At 41.7% G+C, this 26,654-nt stretch overlaps 1 protein-coding gene across 1 annotated transcript in view; it reads left to right on the forward strand.

Moving 5' to 3' along the window:
* The first annotated feature begins 152 nt into the window (after window positions 1–152).
* LOC105920333 overlaps window positions 153–26,654 on the forward strand; it is a 35,602-nt gene continuing 9,100 nt past the window's right edge. Inside the window, exons 1-10 of the mRNA XM_012855904.3 lie at window positions 153–328; window positions 18,554–18,700; window positions 18,951–19,053; window positions 19,653–19,778; window positions 19,920–20,102; window positions 20,364–20,608; window positions 22,029–22,979; window positions 23,497–23,593; window positions 23,707–23,814; window positions 25,013–26,353. Coding sequence (XP_012711358.3) covers window positions 18,642–18,700; window positions 18,951–19,053; window positions 19,653–19,778; window positions 19,920–20,102; window positions 20,364–20,608; window positions 22,029–22,979; window positions 23,497–23,593; window positions 23,707–23,814; window positions 25,013–26,353 — 3,213 coding nt within the window. The 5' untranslated portion in view covers window positions 153–328; window positions 18,554–18,641. The remainder of the gene's footprint in view (window positions 329–18,553; window positions 18,701–18,950; window positions 19,054–19,652; window positions 19,779–19,919; window positions 20,103–20,363; window positions 20,609–22,028; window positions 22,980–23,496; window positions 23,594–23,706; window positions 23,815–25,012; window positions 26,354–26,654) is intronic.

A 26,654-nucleotide genomic window follows, 5' to 3' on the forward strand; every position in this document is an offset into this window, starting at 1 on the left:
GAATTTGGAAATTCTAAGATTTAATTTTTTTTAAAATGACATTGCTGAGAGCTCCTTTTAGTCTAAGGATTATTTGTGAATATGGGCCCAGGTTTGGTTTGCACCACAGCACTGTTCCTGTTTGGTGCTTGTTGTGATGGTGACCATTGCTGTGCTGGTCCCTACAGGAGATTCATGCCTTTGTTCAGGAGTTCCTGTCTGTGGTACAACGTTTGCCCTCATGCATCTCCACGCTGCAGGCTCTGTCCAGGCTGCCGCTGCCCTCCAGCTTCAGCGAGCTCCAATACTTCTGCTGCACAAATGAAGCCAAGTTCCTGCAGCTTAGGAGGTTATTCAACTGCCTATGTTGTTGGGTCACGAAACCTTACTGCCTCTTGTTAAATTGTCTTGGCAATGTTTTTTTCTTAACTAACTTTGTTCTGCTGTTTAAACAAGAAATAATTCCCAATAGATTTACTTGCAAAGATCAAACTCCCTTCATTTCTGCTGAGTAGCTAGTTGTGTTCCAAAAGAATTACACTTATGTTGCATGTCTTACACAATACATGTTGTATTGTTAGTTTCAGTGCCTTGCTTCACCAGACACAATCTAAAACTGTGATGATGGTTTAACTTCTCATTCTCTCTACAGTGGCAGACAGCTGCCACTTTTTTTCCACCAAAGCCGTAAAAAATAAACTGATAAATAATTAAATATGTGACCATTAAATGTAACTCATACCAAAATCACTTAACTTTTTATAAACAAACATCTGGAAAAAAAAAAACGGTCAAAAACAAGTTCTGGACTGAGTATGTGGAGAATCATCTAATTTTCAAGTGAGTTTAAGGAAACATTGATCAAGACCACTTAACATAACTTGAGGAATATCTCTTGCCTTACAAGCAAAACCTAGAGAAATCAAAATTAAGAAAAATGAATCCAAACACACATTTGAACATTTTATGTTTTCATCCATTTTCTAACAAGTCTATCCCTTGTGGGGTCGTGAGGGCTTGCTGGTGCCTATCTGCAGCTGTCAATGGGCGAAAGGCGGGGTACACCCTAACCCTAACAACCATTCAAACAAACATACTCACACCTAAGGAGAATTAGAGAGGCCAATTAACCCAAGTCATGTTTTTGGACTGTGGGAGGAAGCTGGAGTACCTGGAGAGACCCGCGCACACTCCATGTGGAAAGACCCAGGACCTTCTTACTGTGAGGCAACAGCCCTACCCCTTTTTATATTTCCACTGCAATTAACATGAAGTCCATCAAAGAGGGTGTGTAGGAGCCATGAAGGTGTATTATTATTATTATTATTATTATTATTATTATTATTATTATTATTATTATTATTATTATATTCAATCTGCTTATAATGTTAAGTAATATAAAATAATTAATTTGATGGTTTATATTTGGGTTACTTGTTGTTATATTTGGTTACTTTTGTTTAATTTCTTGTCGCAGTAATTGGGGGGTGGTAACATTGAACTAATTTGATGGCAGGGGCACGGGGGGGGGGGGGGGGGTAGGTAGCCTAACTGGAGAGAGGGTGAGTTACGGGGAGGCCGTATCTTTTGTTGACCGCTGTTACGCGTCCTACGCTCATTTTCTTTTTACTTTGAGCACGTTATTATTGGATTACTGGATTAAGTTGGACTACCTTTTTCAATAAAACGTCGTCAAACGCATCTGGATTGCAGCAGATTTTTGTTTGGTACAGCGCATCAGATAAGATAAGCTTTATTGATCTCACAGTGGAGAAATTCACTTGTCCCATCGGCTCAATAGTCAAGTCAGAAGAAGGTGTCAAGTAGGTAAGTAGAATCAGTTAGATACAGTTATACAGCTATATACAATATACAATTCTGTACACTCCTATGTTTAAATATGTTATTGCACATATGTTATTATACAGTTTATACAGGACTATTGCACAGGCTTATTGCACAGTTTATACAGTTTATACAGGATTATTGCACAGGCTTAATGCACGGATTATAGCACCTTGTTTAATAGCTTATTGCACATAAGTTATTACAGTTATTGTTGCAGCTATGGTGCATGGTTGCAGTCGTTACTCTAATAGTTACACTTATAAAGCTATGATCAGGTAGCAGCAGGAATGAGTGACCTTTATAACATAATAATATAACATAATAATATAATATAATAATAATAATAATAATAATAATAATAATAATAATAATAATAAACACAGCACATTATTGCACGTAGTTACTGCAAACACTTGTTACAGTAATTGTAACAGTTATACAGTTATATGTATAGTCCAGAGATTAAATTTACATGAGTTGCATATTATTGTACATTAGTTATTGCATGTTACTAATAACGGTTATGGTCACAGTTATAGTGCAGCATTGTATAATCTGGTTGCAGCAGGGATGAATGACCTACGGTAGCGCTCCTTTTTACAGACAGGATGTTTTAGTCTGTCACTAAAGGAGCTGCTCAGCTCCTCTACAGTCTGGTGCAGGGGTGGAAGGTGTTGTCCATGATGGATGTGAACTTGGACAACACCCTCCTCTCAGCCACTTCCTCCACTGAGTCCAGAGTGCAGCCCAGGACAGAAGTGGCCTTCCTCACCAGCTTGTTCAGTCTGTTTCTGTCCCGCTCTGTGCTGCCAGGAAGCCCAGCAGACGACAGCATAGAGGAGGGCTGAGGCCACCAGCAGAGTCATAAAAAGTTTTTTTTGCAGAGGCCGGCTCACTCCAAAGGACCTCAGCCTCCTCAGGAGTGGAGCGGCTCTGGCCCTTCTATACAGGGGGTCGGTGTTGTGAGTACAGTCCAGTTTATTGTTGACGTGAACACCCAGGTATCTGAAACTCTCCACAGTTTCTATGTCCTCCCCCTGGATGTTCACGTGTGAGTGAGGTGGGGGTCTTCTCCTGAAGTCGATCACCATCTCCTTGGTCTTGCTGGTGTTTAAAAACACAAATAGTTCTTCTCACAACCAGTCCACCAAGTCCATGATGACTGACCGGTACTCCAAGCTCGTTCCCTCAGACACCACAGCCACAATGGCCGAGTCATCAGAGAACTTCTGAAGGGTGGCAGCTGTCCGTGTTGTAGGTGAAGTCCGAGGTGTAAAGGGTGAAAAGAAACGGTAGACAGAACGGTGCCTGGGGGGGCCCCGGTGACTGCAGAGTACCACCTCTGACTGACAGCCGTGCAGCCGCACGTACTGAGGGCGGTCAGTGAGGTAGTCCATGGTCCATGTCAGCTATGTGTTTGTCCCACCCAGCGTCCTCCAGCTTCCCCTTCAGCAGCAACCGGTCTGATGGTGTTTGAAAGCGCTGGAGAAAGTCAAAGAACATGACTCTCACAGCGCTCCCGGTGGTCTCCAGGTGGGTGAGCGCCCACTGCAGCAGGTAGATGATGGCGTCCTCTACTCCGATGTTTGGGCCGGTAGGCAAACTGCAGCGTGTCCAGGGTGGGGCTCACCACGGTGCGAAGGTTGAGCACGGATGAGGCGCTCCACTGGTCTTCATCAGGTGGGAGGTCAGGGTGACTGGTCTGAAGTGGGCCGGTTCCCTGGCGTGCGGCGGTTTTGGGAACCGGTACCACACAGGAGGTCCTTCCACAGGGTGGGCACCACCCCCAGGCTGAGGCTCAGGTTGTAGATGTAGCTGAGGACCTCGCAGAGCTCATCTGCACAGGCCCTCAGCAGCCTGGGGGGGACGCCGTCCAGACCGGGGGCTTTCCTTTGTTTCAGCCTCATCAGCTGACCTCTCACCAGCATTGGTGAGACTGTGAGGGGGGAGGGAGGCAGGGCCGGAGGTGTGGATGGCTTGGTGATGGTGACAGCAGGGGGGGGGGAGGGTAGGTCTCTGGATGGCTGGTCGTTGGAGTCGTGTGGAGAGTTTAGGGCAGGGAGGGGTCCGGTGTTAGGGGACTCGAAACGGGTGAAGAACCTGTTAAGTTCATCTGCAGACTTGGTGTCACCGTCTGCAGCCCTGCTGGTCTTCTGCCCAAAGCCAGGACATGTTCTTCAGGCTCTCCACCAATCTCTGACGTTGTTCTGTGCCAGCTGTTCCTCCATCTTCTTCCCATAATCCTTTTTGCCCCCCTGATCCTCCACTGGAGCTCCCGCTGGACTCTACGCTGCTCCTCTCTGTTCCCCTGAGTGGAAAGCCCTTTCTTCTGGTTCAGGAGGACTTTCAGCTCAGGGGTCACCCAGGGGTGGTTGTTGTCAAAGCACCGTAGTCGTCGTGTAGGCACAATGCTCTCCACACAGAAGTTCATGTAGTTGGTGATACATTCGGTCAGGTCATGGCTTTGATGTCATCCACCATGAGAGCTCTGGAACATGCTCCAGTCTGTGGTTCTGAAACAATCTCTAAGTCTCTCAGTGGCCTCATCTGACCAGATTTTCATTCCGACTTCTTCTGTGCTAATGTCCTTCTCACCAGTGGAGTGTAATGGGGGAGCAGGGAGATAAAGATTGTGATCCGAGCGACCGAGTGGGGGGGAGAGGGGGCGGAGGTGTAGGCGTCCCTAACGTTTGCATAGAAGAGGTCCAGCGTCTTGGTTCCCCTTGTGGAGCACGTGACGTACTGCTTGAGCGTGGGAGGGTGTGAGCGGAGGGGCGCGTGATTGAAATCCCCCCGTTATCAGCAGGAGGCAGCGTGGATAATCTGTCGGCAGCTTGTTGACGACTCCGTGGATCTTTTCACACGCAACAGCTGCGTCAGCAGAGGTGTGGAATGTAGGCGGCAAGCGCGATAACGTGGCTGAACTCACGCGGCAAATAAAAGGGTCTTAGGCTCGTCACTAATATCTCCACTTCCGGGCAGCATATCTGTTGCTTCTTATGTGCGTGCGCTGGATTGCACCAGCGTTCATTAACAAATATCGCCAAGCCCTCCTCCTCTCTTTTTTCCGCTCTCCGCCAAGTTTCTGTCCGCGCGGATGAGCTTGAAGCCAGTTTGGTTGATCTCAGAATCTCGGACATTTTCACTCAACCAAGTCTCAGTGAAGCACATAATGCTAGCGTCTCTGTACCTTCCTTGGAAGCGGGTTAGCGCTGCCAGCTCGTCAGACTTGTTGGCGATCGATCTAACGTTCCCCGAGATCACCGATGGAAGGTAACTTTTCCTCCGCGGTGAGCGCTTTGTCCGGCCGCCTCTGCTTCCCCTCCACCTCCTCCGTAGTTCTGCGGGTATCTCCGGTTTATCCGCTCTTCGATCCGCTTGTTGATGAGCAGAGCCGCAGCGCGTAGAGTCACGTATTCCCAGGAGAGCTCAGATCGAGTGTAAACAATGGGGTTCCCCGAGTCGCGGACAATGGAATCTCCCCTCACCGCATCGAAGAGTGACAAAAGTAGCAAAAAGCGCAGCATAAGTGTCCCAAAAGTACGTCTCCTCGGTGCACATAATCCCGGGGAGCCAGCTACGGCAGTAACAAGCATAAAAAAACTTCGAAAAACACTATAAAGAAGAGGAAGTAGGAAAATAGAAGGACAGAGCCGAGGTGACTGGCTGCTGTCTGCGCAGCGCCATCTTGGAAAATGTATGGTCTCTTGGTGGTTGAGGGCCTTGCTCGCGGGACCCAGAGTGCAGGCAGTTGGGATCGAACCGGGCACTTGCATCCTTCACAGAGCGCAAGCGCGCTGCTCTAACCAGTCGGCCACCACTCCCCATCATACACTCATACCTTAGCCTCTCAGCGACTGCTTGGCTTTTTGAATACAAGTCGCTACAGGGTGTATAGGTGATGTCCTTACAGCCACTAAAGGTTGACTGTAAAGTTTGGATAGTGCATAGAATGAAAAACATATTTTTTTTTCAGTTTTACTGGTCCGACCTGATCAATGCAACAATTTCAAATGAGTGTGTGTGTTTTTTTGTTTATTTTTATTTTTTTAAACACATCTCTGCTTATCTTTCCTGGGGAGTGATGGCCAGACTACATTCCAGGTGCTGTAAGATCCTCACTGCTCCCTATAGGACGGGTTGAATACAGAAGATGCACTGCTTTAGAATAGGGCATGGCAATAAATAGATTTTTAAGTGATTAGTTTGAATTTACAAGATGTAATTTTCAGAAAACCTGGATTTTTTTTTAAACCATACTACGAGGCACTTTTTGCTTTTTTTAAGGTAGTTTGAGGTTCCACAATGAGCCAAGAACAGGCTTCACTTGTGTAATACCACTAGTAGCAAACGGCCTGATGTTACCAACATGTTTCACAGCTTGTAATTACTTGCTCTTTGGATTTAGGTCAACTCCGAGGCAAAATGCTTGATGTAAGAGCAAGTTTTTAAAATCTCTTTAATTTCTTGTTGTGAAAAAAAAAGTGTTGGGGGGGGGGGGGGTTGATTAATGGAACTTGGTATAATAAAATCAAAGATTTCCTATTTAAGCCATATCACCCAGCTCTACTTTGGAATGTACGATGATAAAGATTTCTTGGCATTTTATTAACACTAGCATGTCTATTAACACTGAATTGGGCTTCTAACAATATTAAAATTATGTCAAATTATTACCATCCAAATGCATCTGTTATTAGACGCCCGCCTATGCATTGAAAATGCATGGCGGAGGCCTTATGTTATGCACCTAATAAGGATTTCTTTATTATTAGGCGCCCGCCTATGCATTGAAAATGCATGGCGGAGGCCTTATGCTATGCACCTAATAAGGGTTTCTTTATTATTATTATAGTACCGTTAATACAGCCCGAACCGTAGGGTCTACCCCCACATACTATATATCGAAACGTTGGTCTCGACGCCGCGATCAGGGCTTTTTGTACTTGACGCCGTTTCGGCTTACGGTTGGAACAAAATTCACCAAAAACCATTTCTTCAACACAGTTGACCTTTCAAAATGCGCGGCCTAGCACGGCACTGGTGTTGTGGGTTAGGTGTCGGGCTGCAAAGCAGAAGATCGTAGGTTCGACTCCAAGCTGTGCCAATTTCAGAGAATTACATTTTCACCTAATATTTAATTTCCCTTTGGCTTTAAAAAACGATTTTTTCATTTAAATCATTAGCCAGATGAATTATCCAGCATATATCTTAAATATACCAAATACAATATTTCATTTCCCTTTGGCTTTAAAAAACGATTTTTTCATTTAAAATCAATAGCCAGATTAATTTATCCAGCATATATCTTAAATATACCAAATAGTACAATAAAACAATCAAATTCATCACAATCTCTTTAATCTTACATATGAAAAGTTATCCCTCGAGCCCTGACGTCAATAGTCCGTCGATTTAAACAAAAATACGCCGCACAGTGCCGGGGTATCGTTAGTGTGTTCAGCTTGAATCAGCATGTTAGGGTAGCAGGTCGACCACCCGAAGATGGCGGCCGTAATTCGAGGGGCGCTGCTTGTTGTGCTCAAACAGTCAACAAGCAGTACTCTTTGAGTTCCGGGTCAGAGGTGAACTCCTCCATCTTGTGGCTTGCTGTGCTGTGCTTCAGCTGTGCTGTGCTGCCGTTTTTCCTAAATTACTGAAGGATATTGTTGAATCAAGTCCAATTTACCCAGACGAAGGGTGTTCCATTGAGTGTTTTCCTTGCAACTACGTGACGGTGAGTCGTTTATTTAATGTCGGTTTTATATTATGGTAGAAATGCGGTGGCAAGGCTACACGGCACTGAGGGATGGCAGTAAAAGCCTAACAGCAGCGCGATCTCTCCTGCGTTGCAGCGCCGGTAAAGAGCTGCCTGAAGCTGACACCCCACCCACAGAAAAAACTCTGTTAATTAGACGGAATGGTTAGTGCTTCGTTTGTGCAGGTTTGTGCCGTTAAAATTAGCGTTTGTACTGTTTTGGTTTTGAAGATAGTAAAGAATATTTGTTAAGGTCATCCAGAATTCACCATCTCCCCATTTTGCTTCGAATCCAATCAAACTGGGCTACTTTTTTTAGTGCTTTGTTTGTGCCGTTAAAATTATCGTTTGTGCTGCTTTGGTTTCGGAGATATTATGAATTTTAATTTCAACCGATGACGTCATCCCAGCCCGCCGCTTCAAAATAAAGTGCTACGGTAAATCATATGTTATTGCCGTCACTGGAAAAAACGTAAGTCTTTTTAATATATTTCTACTGATAAATCAGTAACATTACTATGAAGTTGTGTCATCTACCGAGCCTCCCCCCCCTACAGCATTCTTATAAAATGATTTATATATTCCTGCTTATTGGCAAAGATCTCTTGGGACACATGTTTTTGTTTGTTTTTTTTAGTTTCCTGACTGAGGGGAGAGGCTGAAACAGTCTCTGTGCAGGATGGCTGGCGTCCTTAATGATGTTCCTCAATTTGTGTAAAAAGATGTGGTCAGATCTACCGTTTGGTCTCAACACTTTTCTCAAGAAAGCAGTTATTAATTTTATATTTTCTTTTATCATGCAAGTTGTTTTAGCTGCTATTGTAAAATGTGTGTTATATTGTTTTGTACTTTATTCCTGAATAGATATTGCGATTTATTTTGTCTCATTTAAAGAACTTTACTTTAGATAGCAATGTCAAGTGACATTGCCAAAAAAGGCATTTCATTTATTATAATGTTCAACTGTTTTCATAAAGTCTATTTTTCCTAATCAGAAGGGTTTATTCTCTTCGAGAGTATAATGTTTATAACATTTTCAAACAATAACTTGGTTATAGTTGATCTTAGTAGTCATAGTTCATTACTCCTCTGAATTAATTAGAATAGCAAACCTTTATTGCTCTACAATAGGGAGATTTGGGGGTGTCTGCACCTAACAAAAGGGCAATTAAAGTATACAGGCTTATATAACGCAGAAAACATACCCAAACTAAAATCAATAACAGAAAAACTGCAAAAAATAAATCACACTGGTCAGCCTATAAAGTATAACAACATTAAATTCATAATATCTCCGAAACCATAGTAGCACAAACGTTAATTTTAACGGCACAAAGATGCACAAACACAGCACTAAAGAAGTTGACCACTCTGGTTTGCTTTGGCTCCAGCTCAGCACCAGCAAAGGAATAACAATGTAGCGCTTTATTTTGCAGCGGCGACCTGTGGTGACGTCACCGGCCGGAATTAAAACTTATATTATCTGCGAAACCAAAGCAGCATAAACGCTAATTTTAACGGCACAAACCTGCACAAACGAAGCACTAAAGAAGTTGACCAGCTTGGTTGGATTCAAAGCAAAATGCGGGGATGGTGAACTCTAGATGAACTTAACAAATATTCTTTAATATCTTCAAAACCAAAACAGCACAAACGCTAATTTTAACGGCACAAACGTGCACAAACCAAGCATTAACCATTCCGTCTATTTAACTGAGTTTTTTTTCTGTGAGTGGGGTGTCAGCATCTGACACATGGCCTTTGGTGAGCTTTGGTGACATTAAGTATTGGCACCCTTTTTGAGGAACTTCCCAGTACAGGATTTGGACCAAACTAACAGAGTACAATCACCCGGTGATACTGGACACAACCATGTTAGCAGCTAACGCTTAACATGTTGCTAACCGGAAGTAGCTCTAGGAAGGTCTCACCAACTTCTGCTTCACAGAGTTTGTACTTACTTTAGTAGTTTGTAATGCCTTATCATTTTTATTCACATATTTCATTTTTTCATGCTACATTGAAGTATTTAATCATGTTTTAATAACACCAATTTTCCATGCTGCTTGGATGCAGACCTTCTCCTGTCGGCTGGTTTTGACGAAGACAAATCCTTTTCACACTCAGAAGATTTGAATTAAAATCCCCAAGTGATAAAAGCCTACGACCAAGGAACTCGGAAGCTTTGCCTTTGACGGTTACGCGCACCACCAGGCGGGCGCCTTCTTCAACTTCTTCAGAAGTTGAACGTTTCTAGTTAGGCGCCCGCCTATGCATTGAAAATGCATGGCGGAGGCCTTATGTTATGCACCTAATAAGGGTTTCTTTATTATTATTATTAGGCGCCCGCCTATGCATTGAAAATGCATGGCGGAGGCCTTATGTTATGCACCTAATAAGGGTCCATCACCGTTAATACAGGCCGAACCGTAGGGTCTACCCCCACATACTATACATCAAAACGTTCGTCTCGACGCCGTGAAGCGGGCTTTTGTACTTGACGCCATTTAAAGTTACCGTGGTGACAAAATTAACCAAAAACCACTTCTCAAAACCACTTCCTAGACACAGTTGACCTCGCAAAAATGCAGACCTCAGCATGGCACATTTTTTTTGGTACAGTGGGTTAGGTGTTGGACTGGTGCACCAAAGGTCGCAGGTTCGCAACCCGCTGGGGGTACCCAATATTTTTTATTTATTTTTTACAAGTAACAAATAAACAATGTGAACAACTGATATAAATGAATGAATGATGAAAAAATTGCAACAGCAAGAACTACCCCCCGGCCAATACAGCACCACTCACCTGTGGGAAATAGCACTACACACCATTTTTGTCAAATGTTGAGTTCTGGGCCCAGATTTGGTGAGGCTTAGTTGCTAAAGGAGGCCGATCTGACACATGGCCTTTGGTGAGCTTTGGTGACATTAAGTATTGGCACCCTTTTTGAGGAACTTCCCAGTACAGGATTTGGACCAAACTAACAGAGTACAATCACCCGGTGATACTGGACACAACCATGTTAGCGGCTAACGCTTAGCATGTTGCTAACCGGAAGTAGCTCTAGGAAGGTCTCACTAACTTCTGCTTCACAGTGGTTGTACTTCCTTTAGTAGTTTGTAATGCCTTTAACATTTTTATTCACATATTTAATTTTTTCATGCTACACTGAAGTATTTAATCATGTTTTAATAACACCAATTTTCCATGCTGCTTGGATGCAGACCTTCCCCTGTCGGCTGGTTTTGACGAAGACAAATCCTTTTCACACTCATAAGATTTGATTTAACATCCCCAAGTGATAAAAGCCTACGACCAAGGAACTCGGAAGCTTTGCCTTTGACGGTTACGCGCACCACCAGGCGGGCGCCTTCTTCAACTTCTTCAGAAGTTGAACGTTTCTATTTAGGCGCCCGCCTATGCATTGAAAATGCATGGCGGAGGCCTTATGCTATGCACCTAATAAGGGTTTCTTTATTATTATTATTATAGTACCATTAATACAGCCCGAACCGTAGGCTGTACCCCCACAAACTATATATCAAAATGTGCGTCTCGACGCCGCGATCAGGGCTTTTTGTACTTGACGCCGTTTTGACTTACAGTTGGAACAGAATTCGCAAAAAACACTTCTTAACACAATTGACCTCTCAATAATGCTCGGCTGAACACGACACTGGTGTTTTGGTAGAGTGGGTTAGGTGTCGGGCTGCAAAGCAGAAGATCGTAGGTTCGACTCCAAGCTGTGCCAATTTGAGAGAATTACATTTTCACCCAATATTTCATTTCCCTTTGGCTTTAAAAAACGATTTTTTCATTTAAATCATTAGCCAGATTAATATATTCAGCATATATCTTAAATATACCAAATACAATATTTCATTTCCCTTTGGCTTTAAAAACGATTTTTTCATTTAAATCAATAGCCAGATTAATTTATCCAGCATATATCTTAAATATACCAAATACAATATTTCATTTCCCTTTGGCTTTAAAAAACGATTTTTTTCATTTAAATCAATAGCCAGATTAATTTATCCAGCATATATCTTAAATATACCAAATAGTACAATAAGACAATCAAATTCATCACAATCTCTTTAATCTTACAAATGAAAAGTTATCCCTCGAGCCCTGACGTCAATAGTCCGTCGATTTAAACAAAAATACGCCGCACAGTGCTGGGGTATCGTTAGTGTGTTCAGCTTGAATCAGCAGGTTAGGGTAGCAGGTCGACCGCCCCAAGATGGCGGCCGTATTCAAATTCATCACAATCTCTTTAATCTTACATATGAAAAGTTATCCCTCGAGCCCTGACGTCAATAGTCCGTCGATTTAAACAAAAATACGCCGCACAGTGCCGGGGTATGGTTAGTGTGTTCAGCTTGAATCAGCAGGTTAGGGTAGCAGGTGGACCGCCCCAAGATGGCGGCCGTAATTCGAGGGGCGCTGTGTATTATTCAGAGCAGACAAGCAGTACTCTTTCAGTTCCGGGTCAGAGGTGAACTCCTCCATCTTGTGGCTTGCTGTGCTGTGCTGCCGTTTTTCCTAAATTACTGAAGGATATTGTTGAATGAAGTCCAATTTACCCAGACGAAGGGTGTTCCATTGGGTGTTTTCCTTGCAACTACGTGACGGTGAGTCGTTTATTTAATGTCGGTTTTATATTATGGTAGAAATGCGGTGGCTAGGCTACACATAGACATAATATAAGATGTCTATGAGGCTACACGGCACTGAGGGATGGAAGAGCTGCATGAAGCTGACACCCCACCCACAGAAATAACTCCGTTAAATAGACGGAATGGTTAGTGCTTCGCTTGTGCAGGTTTGTGCCGTTAAAATTAGCGTTTGTGCTGTTTTGGTTTTGAAGATATTAAAGAATATTTGTTAAGGTCATCCAGAATTCACCATCTCCCCAATTTGCTTCGAATCCGATCAAACTGGGCTACTTTTTTTAGTGCTTCGTTTGTGCAGGTTTGTGCCGTTAAAATTATCGTTTGTGCTGCTTTGGTTTCGGAGATATTATGAATTTTAATTTCAACCGATGACGTCATCCCAGCCCGCCGCTTCAAAATAAAGTGCTACGGTAAATCATATGTTATTGCCGTCACTGGAAAAAACGTAAGTCTTTTTAATATATTTCGACTGATAAATCAGTAACATTACTATGAAGTTGTGTCATCTACCGAGCCTCCCCCCCCTACAGCATTCTTATAAAATGATTTATATATTCCTGCTTATTGGCAAAGATCTCTTGGGACACATGTTTTTGTTTGTTTTTTTTAGTTTCCTGACTGAGGGGAGAGGCTGAAACAGTCTCTGTGCAGGATGGCTGGCGTCCTTAATGATGTTCCTCATTTGTGTAAAAAGATGTTGTCAGATCTACCTTTTGGTCTCAACACTTTTCTCAAGAAAGCAGTTATTAATTTTATATTTTTCTTTTATCATGCAAGTTGTTTTAGCTGCTATTGTAAAATGTGTGTTATATTGTTTTGTACTTTATTCCTGAATAAATATTGCGATTTATTTTGTCTCATTTAAAGAACTTTACTTTAGATAGCAATGTCAAGTGACATTGCCAAAAAAGGCATTTCATTTATTAGAATGTTCAACTGTTTTCATAAAGTCTATTTTTCCTAATCAGAAGGGTTTATTCTTCTTCGAGAGTATAATGTTTATAACATTTTCAAACAATAACTTGGTTATAGTTGATCTTAGTAGTCATAGTTCATTACTCCTCTGAATTAATTAGAATAGCAAACCTTTATTGCTCTACAATAGGGAGATTTGGGGGTGTCTGCACCTAACAAAAGGGCAATTAAAGTATACAGGCTTATATAACGCAGAAAACATACCCAAACTAAAATCAATAACAGAAAAACTGCAAAAAATAAATCACACTGGTCAGACTATAAAGTATAACAACATTAAAATTCATAATATCTCCGAAACCATAGTAGCACAAACGTTAATTTTAACGGCACAAAGATGCACAAACACAGCACTAAAGAAGTTGACCACTCTGGTTTGCTTTGGCTCCAGCTCAGCACCAGCAAAGGAATAACAATGTAGCGCTTTATTTTGCAGCGGCGACCTGTGGTGACGTCACCGGCCGGAATTAAAACTTATATTATCTGCGAAACCAAAGCAGCATAAACGCTAATTTTAACGGCACAAACCTGCGCAAACGAAGCACTAAAGAAGTTGACCAGCTTGGTTGGATTCAAAGCAAAATGATGGGATGGTGAACTCTAGATGAACTTAACAAATATTCTTTAATATCTTCAAAACCAAAACAGCACAAACGCTAATTTTAACGGCACAAATGTGCACAAACCAAGCACTAACCATTCCGTCTATTTAACTGAGTTTTTTCTGTGAGTGGGGTGTCAGCATCTGACACATGGCCTTTGGTGAGCTTTGGTGACATTAAGTATTGGCACCCTTTTGGGGAACTTCCCAGTACAGGATTTGGACCAAACTAACAGAGTACAATCACCCGGTGATACTGGACACAACCATAGACATATATAAAGAGTAGACCCCGCATCGACCGCTCTCGCCTATAGGCGCTGACGAGATTTAGGGGCGCCATCTTGGGGCGGTCGACAACTCCGCTCAGTCTAATGTGTTAACCAGGTGCAGAATCAATTTTAATCAACTATAACTCGTTTAATGTTGAACTAATTTTCACATTTGTTTAGCTTAAAACTTTAAAACTATAGCTATTATAACAAATGGTCCAGTGCGTTTAAATAATCTTAGTGGGGTTAAAAGTAATAGAATATTCTGACATGATGTATGTATGTTTCAAAACACAGCCACACACACATTTTTTATAATTTTTTTATTGCTATATAAACAAACACATTTGTACATGTACATATGTACATATACTTCCCAAAAAGAACCCGTGATGGGCGAAATCTGTAAAGTAGTAACCTTTATTTTTTTTACAATTATTATATACAATTAAATACACTATAGTATATTGAAACCATAGAACAAAACCTTTTTACCGGCCCAAGCATTTGTTTAACAAATGAAAGTACTATATAAACTTTTTTTTTTTATTATTATTATTTACAAATAAGCTGTAAAATAATAATTTTAATCAATACGAACTGAAGGCTTCAAATTGCGGAGATCAGCGTGGCCCACCGCGACCCGAGTCATTGGATTAGAACGGGAGAAAATTAAAAATTATTATTAAAAAAATAGAAAGTACAGTAGGACAAATAGTGACTCGTGTGTATTTCACTGCTCTTTTGACTGAGGCGCTGCATCCATGACTCCGCTCTGTAGCGTTTTTTTCTTCTAAAGCCCGCGGTGCAGGTGAGTTTTTTTTTTCGGGAGAAGAACACATTTTTATCGGTAGTTGTCACTCTTTTTTCAAAAAAGATTCTTATAAACCGACACGCCACCTGATGAGAACTGTAATGAACGGCTCATCAATGCAAATCCGTGAAGCAGCGAGACCGTGAAAGGTGAACCGCAATATAGCGAGGGTTCACTATATATATATATATATATATATATATATATATATATATATATATATATATATATATATATATATATATATATATATATATATATATATATATATATATATGCTGTTTATTCACTAATGTCTAACAACAACTTTGTATCTCCTAGTATTAGAAAACTTACATTCTGATCAAAAATATAAACAATGTCTTTTCATCTTGCTTGTGAAAAGTTATCCCTCGAGCCCTGACATAAATAATCCCTCGATTTAAACAAAAATGAGCCGGACAGTGCTGAGGCATCATTAGTGTGTCAGCTTGAATCAGCAGGATTAGGTATCAAGTCGACCGCCCCAAGGTGGCGCCCGTAATTCCTGCGCAGCGACAGTCAATGCGGGGTCTACTCTTATATTATGTCTATGGACACAACCATGTTAGCGGCTAACGCTTAGCATGTTGCTAACCGGAAGTAGCTCTAGGAAGGTCTCACCAACTTCTGCTTTACAGAGTTTGTACTTCCTTTAGTAGTTTGTAATGCCTTTAACATTTTTATTCACATATTTCATTTTTTCATGTTACATTGAAGTATTTAATCATGTTTTAATAACACCAATTTTCTATGCTGCTTGGATGCAGACCTTCTCCTGCCGACTGTTTTTTTTTGGGGAGGCTTAGTTGCTAAAGGAGGCCGATCTGACACATGGCCTTTGGTGAGCTTTGGTGACATTAAGTATTGGCACCTTTTTGAGGAACTTCCCAGTACAGGATTTGGACCAAACTAACAGAGTACAATCACCCGGTGATACTGGACACAACCATGTTAGCAGCTAACGCTTAACATGTTGCTAACCGGAAGTAGCTCTAGGAAGGTCTCACCAACTTCTGCTTCACAGAGTTTGTACTTCTTTTAGTAGTTTGTAATGCCTTTATCATTTTTATTCACATATTTCATTTTTTCATGCTACATTGAAGTATTTAATCATGTTTTAATAACACCAATTTTCCATGCTGCTTGGATGCAGACCTTCTCCTGTCGGCTGGTTTTGACGAAGACAAATCCTTTTCACACTCAGAAGATTTGATTTAAAATCCCCAAGTGATAAAAGCCTACGACCAAGGAACTCGGAAGCTTTGCCTTTGACGGTTACGCGCACCACCAGGCGGGCGCCTTCTTCAACTTCTTCAGAAGTTGAACGTTTCTAGTTATTATTATTATTATTATTATTGTTTATTAATATTCCGTCACCGTTAATACAGCCCGAACCGTAGGGCCTACCCCCACATACTATATATTGAAACGTTCGTCTCGACGCCGCGATCAGGGCTTTTTGTACTTGACGCCATTTCGACTTACGGTTGGAACAAAATTCGCAAAAAACCACCAAAAAATTGTCATTTTCAACCCTCTACTGTGTCGTCATGCTTTCACCTACGAACATCGTTTAGCTTCCAGTTTGTAGATATATCTTTGAACTATTCAGAAGTGAAAACGGAATGTGCATATCTTTTATCGTTTTCTCATCACGCCATTTTCAGTTACCATGGTGACAAAATTCTCCAAAAAACCAAACTACTCGCTCAATTTTCACTCTATGTGCACAAATTATACACGTAGGTTAAATTACTGAAGGATATTGTTGAATCAAGTCCATTAACCCAGACGAACGGTTCCATTGGGTGTTTTCCTTGCAACTACGTGACGGTGAGTCGTTTATTTAATGTCGGTTTTATATTATGGTAGAAATGCGGTGGCTAGGCTACACGCCACTGAGCTATATGCTACACGTATTGGCATCTTAAAAATGGTCTTATAAGCTTAAAAGATCATTCTACTATTGTTTGTTTTGGGGCCGAATACAAGATATGTTCTCAAAGCGTTAAATAAGCCCTTTGATTTTTCAACATTTTGTCTTTTAAGGATAATTTTAAGTTACTTTTCATTAAATTTGACAATGGCCTATGGAAGTCTGGAGGGATGGTAGTAAAAGCCTAACAGCAGCACTTAGTGTGTTTTTAAGTCCCAAAAACTGTGAATAAATGTTTTTCAACATCTTACAATCACTGTGACCAGTTCCTATGCATAATGCACTTAAATAAATGTTTAACTGAGTAAAAGTACTGTTGAAATTGCAAATACTTTTCTTAAACTCTGAGGTTATTCATAATGTTGTGTAAAAGGGAAATCTGTTTATTATAAAAATCAACAACAAGTCCACGCAGTGACGCACCCATCTAGCACAAGTATGGGGCCAAGGGAATGCCATGACATGGCAGCCCAAACCATCACTGCTTCGCTCTGGGCATGCAGCAGTCTGGGTGGTACGCTTCTTTGGGGCTTCTCTACACCGTAACTCTCCCGGATGTGGGAAAAACAGTAAAGGTGGACTCATCAGAGAACTATACATGTTTCACATTGTCCACAGCCCAAGATTTGCACCATTGAAACTGACGTTTGACATTGGTACGAGTAACCAAAGGTTTGGCTATAGCAGCCCGGCTGTGTATATTGACCCTGTGGAGCTCCCGACGGACAGTTTTGGTGGAAACAGGAGAGTTGAAGTGCACATTTAATTCTGCTGTGACTTGGGGAGCCGTGGTTTTATGTTTTTTGGATACAATCCGGGTTAGCACCCGAAGATCCCTTTCAGACAGCTTCCTCGTGCGTCCACAGTTAATCCTGTTGGATGTGGTTCGTCCTTCTTGGTGGTATGCTGACATTACAATCTGACAATCTATCTGGTGCTCGGTTGTTGTGTGAAATTTCTTTTTTTGCTGTGTGAGAGACACTGTTCCATGGATACTAGTAATTGAAAACCTGACATCTGTGGTTATTTGCCTTTTTTTTAAAATGGTTTCCACTTAATCAAATAATACAATCACCATGTTAAAATATTTTTAACAATTATTTTAATGTTTTCACGTTGTAAAGTGTTAAATTGAGCTACTTTTTTAGACTCTCTGGTCTATACTGCATGAGAGGACTTTGTGAAAAAGTAGTAATACTTTCCCAGGAAAAGTACAAACATATGTGCAATAACCTGTGCAATAATGCTCTTAAATAATCCTGTTTTAATAAGCAACTTCAGCTCCATAAAAAATCTCACTACCTCACCGTGTTCTTGCCTGGTACCACCTAATGTAAAACGCCATTCCATTTGTATACAAGTCACCTGAGTGTACATAAGTCACCATAAATATCTGCTTTATTTCCTACTTTTATTTTATTTTTTGATACAGCATACATATGTGGACACACTGTACATACCTTATGCACCTTTTCCTCCTTTTGGCACCTTCTTTTGTTTATTAAGCCGCTGTGTGACAAATTTCTCCTCTGTGAGCTCAATAAAGCCCTATCTTATCTTATAACTTATGAAGACTCCAGATGCTTTTAATGTTAAAGATTTTGAAATCTAACTGGTCACTCCTCCAGGAAAGGTATGTCATAATGCTGAGGTGCTGTACTGTGTGCAGGGAGCTGGGGTTGGACGAACTTTTGAAACACTGTGAGACTGTGTGTGAGAAGCTGCGCCACCCTGACAGAGAGCTGTGCTACCAAGCCATGGTTGGCACCCCCCTTTTCACTCAGACCGCCTTTGAAATGTTGCAGAACCACAGCAGGTACTGCAGAGGGCCCGCTCTATAACGGGGGGTTGATGAAGATACTGTGATATGACAATGTAATAGACTAATGTAAAGCCAGCTCACCAGGCTGCGAACATCCTGACTTGTTAGGATGTAGGCATTGTATAAAATCATTATCTGTATAAAATAACCGAGTTGTCTCTCAAATGAAAACAGCAAATTCATGTCCTCAGTTAACCAATTCTCCTCAGGAAAAAATGCCAGATGTTCTCTGTGGTTTCTTTAGAATAACTGCAGCGGTGGACAAAGTTGAGCTGCTGTGGCAGCAGGCTTTTTCCAAGGCCCATCTGCAGCTTCAGGTCTTACAGCTGCGCCATGGTGCGCTGCAGGTGGGTCTGCTTTCACAAACAACGCTTGATAACTTAAGACAGTTTGGAAAAGGTTCATCAGGTCATGGGCTTCCAATCCATTTTTGTGAAAACAAGCTCTCCTCCAGAAATGTGATGACTGATTTAGCCACGTCCTTCATTTAATGCCTGTTCCACTGTTTAGAAGCCGTAAGCTAACAGCTAGATTATCTGTGAAGCCTTTGAAGTGATGGTTTAAGGGCTAGCCAAGCAGCATGTTTAAAATGTCATATTTGACTGATTAACACCTCATCAGGACATTTTCTGTTGAACACAGTGGTGATTGTATTTTAGCAGTCGGATCATTGTAGCGCCACCATCAGTCTTTATCATGGATTGGATTGTTCATGGTCATCTTGAACCAATTTCCACACAGTAGTTCTTCAATACACAACCAAGATCAGGAGATGACTGCTTGTCTGCAGGTGAACTGTGCAAAAGCACATTTCTTGTCTGCGTTTACTCTTCTAACTATAGGTTCTGCAAACAAGGACCAATTCTTGCTTAAGACACTTTTTCTTTTCTTTTGTGTGACATTATACCCTTTTGCACAGTATAACTGTGGTAAATGTGTCTTACAGATTATTGTGAAGATGGAAAGTCTTCAAGAAAAGCTTCGGCTTTACAAAATGGAGATGGCAAAGGATTCTGCAGCGGCAGAAATGGTGCTGTCTGAGTTTGAGGCATCGATTTCCACTCCTGCTATGGTACAGAGTCCTTTGGTTTCTCTTGTTGATTAATTGTTTCCTGTTGCTGATTAGATATTCCGATTGAACAAGATGTAAATGGGTTATTTTAGGCTATTCACCCAGATTTCCAGTTAACCTTCACATTGCTCCTCTCACCAGGCTTTGGTTCGCTCTGCTGAGGATGTGATCGACATGTTAAAAGAAATTTTACCAGTGAAATTCCAAACCAGGGAGTGCTGGGCTCTGGGTCTAGAGAAGCTAAAGGAGGAACTTCGTTCTGCTGTGAATTTCATTCATCAAACCCTCAGTGCAGTTTGCGACTACCATAACTATTACAACAAGGCAGGTTACCTTCATGTAAAGAGCTGGTTGCAGCTTCACTGTCCACCAGTTGTCAAATGTGGCCGTGGTTAGATTGTTACGTCACCACAAAACGGTTGCCTGAGTAATTGAGATTGGTTGCTCTGTGTAGACATAAGGTATAGAAATTAAATATGTTGGCTGTATGGACAGATGGGTTTATATGACATGACTTTAAGGAGGGGTTTGAATACTTGTAGTTATCACCCAATGATGACTGAGTTGTTTAATCTTCATCTTTAGGCCAACACTTGGTACAGTCTAGTCCTCAGAGACAACTTCCTCCCAGAACTCCTTTCAGGTGTTCATGGAGATCAACTTTCCTCTTGGCGACAGACTGATGATTTGAAGCCAGTCCCTGCATGGAGACAAAGGCTTTTTACTTTCCTGAAGAAGAATCCTCCTCCAGACATAGAGGAGTTGCTCCATCTGTCCAGGGCCATTCCAGACAATGAAGTGCAATTGGCGTGCAGACGCCTTTCTCAGAGGTAAATATCAAACCGATTGTCAGTCGTAATTAGTGTTTTACTCTTTACTTGTCACAGTAAATTTATGTATTATAACTTGCATTGTTTTAAGGCAAGTAAAGGTTGACTTTGTGTGATGGCTGTTTGTCCATATCACCCATGCCTACCCACCATCAAGTATTCAGGTGTAATTTAGGTGAGAAAGTATTCCCTTTTGGGTCATGCCTCTGTCACTGCACTCAGAGCACATGTGCTGTCCCCTAAAAATAGTTTTAAATCAACATGCATATAGTACAGTTAAATGGTATGCAACAGCTGCAGTTGATCTGTTTTTAAATTCCAGATGTTTGGTCTCAGGGTCACTAGGTCTGGGCAATTTATCTTAGAAATCTCTTTTTATACCAAATGCGATTAAACAATTCACCCTTTCATTTCATAAAGACTTGCTTTTATTTCAGTCATCTCATCTGGGAATTGACCTAAATATATAGAGAAACTAAATCATGCTTTTGAAACAAAGATGGATGGCCTCAACAAAACCAAACATCAGATTTTTGCTGCTAGTGGTTTTGCACAGCGAGCTGGTTTTGAGGATACGTCTAAGAACAGGCTTCACTTGTCTAACTCCAACTAACTTATAGTAAGTAAATTAAAGTTCCTTGTCTTAGGGTAAACAATTTACCCTTTTGGGACTAATAATATAGTGCAAAGTTTCATGGAAGTACATTGGCAAGTGTTCTGTTGGAAAACTAGAAAATAAGCTGTTGGTCTTTTTTTTTTTTTTTTCATAAACGGGTGGCCTAGCGTACCATAACGTGTGTGTGTACAAAATTTCTGTCAAACATGTCTCAGATTGTTACTTGCAAGTATAGAGACAATGAAGCTAGGGCTACCAGCAAGCAGCTGCATTAACACAGTACAGTATGCTAGGGCAGCCATAAATGGACATTGTTGGTTGATGGACCCAATGTTCCATGATAGAGTGCCTGAATAATAGCGGCGCAGGAGAATACCATCATCGTCTGTAAAATGCTGTACTTCTTGATTTGCTTGGCCTCCTTCTGAACAGTGTCTGCGGATCACTTCTGGTTCCTAGGAACCACCCGCTCTAATGGCCTGAGTTGGTCCTGACGGTGTTTAAGATGGTGAGGAGAGGCAGTGTGGGGGTGTTCTCAAAAAGACCACCAACAGAAATCTCTTTTTATAGGTCTGCATACAGACCTCCTGTCTGTATGCAGACGATCACTGTCCTGAATCAGACCAGTGGCTGCAAATTAGGTCATGTGAAATTAATAAATGGTTTATGGCGGACAATTTGTTTTTTTCCTTCAAGTCACAGTAACTTTGTTCTTGTTCTCACAATCTGCTCATATGTATTTTTTTCTAGTATTTCTGAATAATTTCTTGCTTTTTATTAATTTATTTATTTTTGATTCCCCAGATGCATGGTCCTTAGGATGCTCCTTCTGTCTTCTGGACCAGTGTCAGTGGAGCAGCTTCAGCTCGCCCTCAAGTGGCAATATGAGTTGTTGCGCACCAGCCATGTGAATCCAAGCCCTGAAAGTGATGGACTGCCTAAATGGAGCCCTTCCGATCTGAACCACACCAAATGCGACAACAGGCCAGAAGCGGAGAACCATCGCGCTACATTGGCTTCTCCTGCAGCTTTTGACCTGGTGTCACCTGCTTGGAAACAACCTTCTGCCGATACATTTTACCCTGGTTTAGATAGTGTTGGGAGCACCCAGCTGGAGACTTTAGGAAGAAAAGATGTGGAGAATTTCCTAAAATTAACAGGGAACTCTTATCTAATGAGAACTGCGCCAGGGCAGCCCGACATCCATGGGGAGAGCCCTTCCAGTACTTCAGATGGTGAGCATAACAAGAAGGAAATCGGCTCCGGACCTGCTGAAAACCTCTCCAGCGCTAGCATCCAGATTATCCCTAAAGTAGAAGCAGAATCCTTGAACTTGGAGATAACGGTAAAGCGCTCGGCTGCACCACAGACAAATCCTTGGCTTAGCTTGCCAGTGGATGACTTAGAAAATTCCTACACTGTCACCATTACCCCAAAGCCCACTCCCCAAAAGAAAGAGGCTTCTCAGAAGCAAAGCTCTGAGGTAAATGTTGCTGTTGACCAGGAAAGTGGGTGTTCAGACCAGCTGGCACAGATGGAGATGTTGAGCTGCACAGAGCCCAGAGAACCACAGAGCACAGACTGGATGCTGCATGCTCACAGTGGTTTGGAGGATCCAGAACACAGCCCTGGTTGCAACATCCTCTCTAGCACATTTACTGATGGGAGAGACCGGTCCATCTGCGGCTCAGAGGGGGTTCCTACTCTGCTCTGGGATTCTTATGACCTGCATGATGAAAAGCCAGAAGCGGACAGGTAATGTTTGGCTAGGAGCTTTTGTGCTCTAAAGTGTTACATTTTCCAAGGATGACTAAATTTGAATAAAATTCCAATTCCTTGCTACATTTGAACTTTTCATAAGGTTCTTGTTTTGGTGTAATTTAAAATTTTGGGCAAGGGAAACTTTTAATTTGAACACATTTCTTTGCGGTTTAGCCCCATCTGCATGGCAATGAAATGGGATACTTGCTCTAAAAATAAGTCATGTAGTGTTGGTTGGGGATGAAGGGCACACATGTTTACATGGGTCCTCTTTAAAAAAAGTTTGTCTTAAGTGCGAAAGGTACAAATACACATGCTAATTAGGGCTAACTGTAGTATAAATGTGTTTTTATTCTAAACGGATCAGCCTGCATCCCACAATACTGCGATATGTTCCCATAGTGTATTTATAGAACGATTTTGTGAGTTTGTCACCCCCTGAGCTGAGCTATTTATTATGGATCTCAGCAATGTGGTTACGGAATTCCTTTAAGTGTTCTTCTCTTTTCAGTGTGACGGATACGTCACTAATGGACTGGGAGGTAAAAGAACAAGAGAACCTAAGGGAGGTGGAGAAATTATTAAACAAGGCTGATGGGATACTAGAGGTAATTGATCAACAGTTGAATTGCAAGCCCAGATGCTACACCACAAGACCCACAGCTCCAGGGTTGGCTTGAACCCTCAGATCAGGTGACGCTTGCATGCCTTTATTTTGTAGGAGGAGGAGAATGTTTTGGTTCAAGAAGCTGTGCTGGATGCCCTGCTGAGAGCAGGGAACACAGAGGATCTCTGGCCACTGTGGGCCAGTGAGGAACAGCTAGATGAGGTATTTGAAGAACACATATAGATACATGCCTCACTAGTGAAACTAAACACCAATAATAACCGAAGATAGTGTAACTATTTCTGAAAGAAGCAACATGGTTTGACTGTTATATAAATCTTTGAGCCAAAATTCTATGATATTTTCACCTGTCTAAAACAAACAAAAGGAGCTCATTTTCAAGCTACAAAGTAATGGTTTCAACTCAGAACTTATCATTCAGGGGATGCTTTCGTGTGAACGGCCAGGCTTAAAGCTGTCGACACCTGTCAGCATCAGTCAGACATGTTATCAGATGATTCTAACAGGGCCTGAGAAAGGGTACTGCTCTTCTAGGCTGATGGTGGTGGGTTTCTAATATTCACCTTACCAAAAGAGAAACGACACCCATTTCTTGCTGATATGCGCAGGTCTTTTATGTTTGCCAAGGAATTCAACGTAGTGTATAAAACACTCAGCCTCTCCCAGACTGAGCTAGGTTCAATTAACAAATTGAATGTTTCAGCATTTATTGTCCACACTATGCTCGCCATATTCTCTTCTTTTCCCGGAGTCCATGTTCAAAAGTGTATTCTCCTTCTACCATCTCATGAGAACGGTTGCAGAGACTCAGCACTTCAGTTTGTGTTGAAGGTCCTGTGTGTCCTGTGAGCTTGATGGCTGCACATAAGGTTTATACAAAGTTTAACTAATGCAGAGTAACAAAACTTGAATGCTTATTGATTACAAAGCATAAAATAACAATCTAAATCCAACATCTTTGTAGCAGTTGGAAAAATGTGGTGAGTCTTCACATCCATTTAGGGAATATAATACTGTCAGTTAATTGGATGAAGGCGTTCAAGTCAGGTGTGTTTGTTGGCAAAATATGAAAAATCAGCTGCAAGTAGACAAAGTCAGTTTAATGTAAGTGAGGGGGAGGGAAGAACTGCAGGATATGTTTATGACTGTCTGGTTAAGGTTAGGTATGCACTGCTAATGGTTGGGGTTTAGGATCATGTTAAGGCCATAGAAAAGATTGAAAATGAATGGAAGTCGAGGCAAGGTTCACTATAGGTATTTAAAACGTGTGTGTGTGTGTACTTCAGATAAACATGAAATGGCATCGGGGTTGTAACCATAGCACTGTTACAATTGTTCCAGCCTTTGTGAATTTGGATCAAAATATTAATCGTGGTTTTTAATGTTGCATATTTTGCAGGCATCCATTGAGCTGGCTGAATCAAGTGTTCTTAGCTTTGACGATTGCCTTCAGCCTGAGGGATCTAGACTCCTCAGTGAAGTTATGTCTCCTGATTCTACAAGAGAAAGTGAAGCTTTTTCAGATGATGATGATGATGATGAAGATGATTATTTGTGGACTAAAGCTGAGAATGCTGAAGGACATTTTGATAACAGACGGGCCCTGGTGAATGAGATGAAAACTGTTCATGATGCCCTTGATCAAATGATCAAAGAGAACCTCAATATCCATGATCTGAGACCATACCAGGAAGGCTTACACAACCCACCCACCGAGAGCACACCTCTTACTTCACAACGTGTATCGGTTGCAAACACAGAAAGGGGAGCCTTCTCGTTGCAACTGGAAAGTGAGAAACGAGAAGTAAGGAGTTCGGTTGAAGCACCAGAAGGTAAAGACGGCGCTCAACAGTCTGGGAGGTATTTTGTTACAGACCAGTCTGAAACGGACAGCAGCGAGAGCGGGGAGCCCACTGATGAGCAGTGCGAAGGGCCAGACGGTGGGTGGAAGGCTGCCATGAACCCTCAGGCAACAGATGTTTTTGAAGAGAAACCATCACGATCTCAGGGTCATGTTGGTCCCTCTGATTGTGAACTGTCCTTTTGCAACACTGGTAGAGTGTCTAGTTTCTGTGATTTGAAGGAATCATCTGTGGTTGTCCAGCCTCTAATTATTTGTGGGAAATACTTGCATGAAAGTACTCCATGCATTGGCGAAAACACATTAACCTCTGGACTGGTGCCACATGGAGAGGTTGATCCAGGAGGAAATCCAGTCCTACCTGTAACTGAGCCAGAAACTGGTTCACTTCCTGTCAACAGTCCACCAGCTCAACACGAAAATCCTCCAGCTCCACAGGTGTGTGGACCAGGTTCATCTCTACTGGCCCAAGATCCTGCTTATACCCAACAGGATTTAAAGGCTGAGGCTCTTGGTGGTGGTTTGGAGAGAGTAATAATAGATGACGGGAAGAATATTTTCAATCCAAATGTAAAGGAACACAATAAGAACAATAATAACCTTTCACTGCATGGAAATGGTAACGGGGAACCTTCAGAAATGACTAATGTTGATGAAAAGGATCCCTCCATGGTGCCTGTTGGGTTACTACAGACAGATATGGAGCAAACTAAGGCAGACCTGCAATCTGTACTTAAAAATGGTCCCAATCAGCCACTGGAGTTTGACCCAAGTGGAACAGAAGAGCTGACTGATGGGGTCCAGAGCTCTGACTCCATGAGAATGTCCGACCGTGTGGCACAGAGGATCCAGACTGCGTTATGGGAGGACAACATAGAGGTACTCAACTTCATGTCAATCGGTCTGTTTTATTTAATACAAGTGCCTAAGAGTAAACAGCTGCCAATATGTTGAGCTTGGATTGCTCCTGCATACAGGTACATCTCAAAAAGATCTTGTAACATTGATCACGGCTCACAGATGATTAAAACCTCCAATTTCAGAATCTCAGAGGATTAGAATATTACAAAAGAAACTGAATTTGGAATTTTCCTGATCTGTTAATGATATGACACTCGCGTGGTAAAATAGTGACAAATTTTTATTTTACCTTTTTCATGATGATTTATTTCTGTTGGAT

This window comes from Fundulus heteroclitus, unplaced genomic scaffold (assembly GCF_011125445.2).
Source record: "Fundulus heteroclitus isolate FHET01 unplaced genomic scaffold, MU-UCD_Fhet_4.1 scaffold_86, whole genome shotgun sequence".
NCBI lineage: Eukaryota > Metazoa > Chordata > Actinopteri > Cyprinodontiformes > Fundulidae > Fundulus > Fundulus heteroclitus.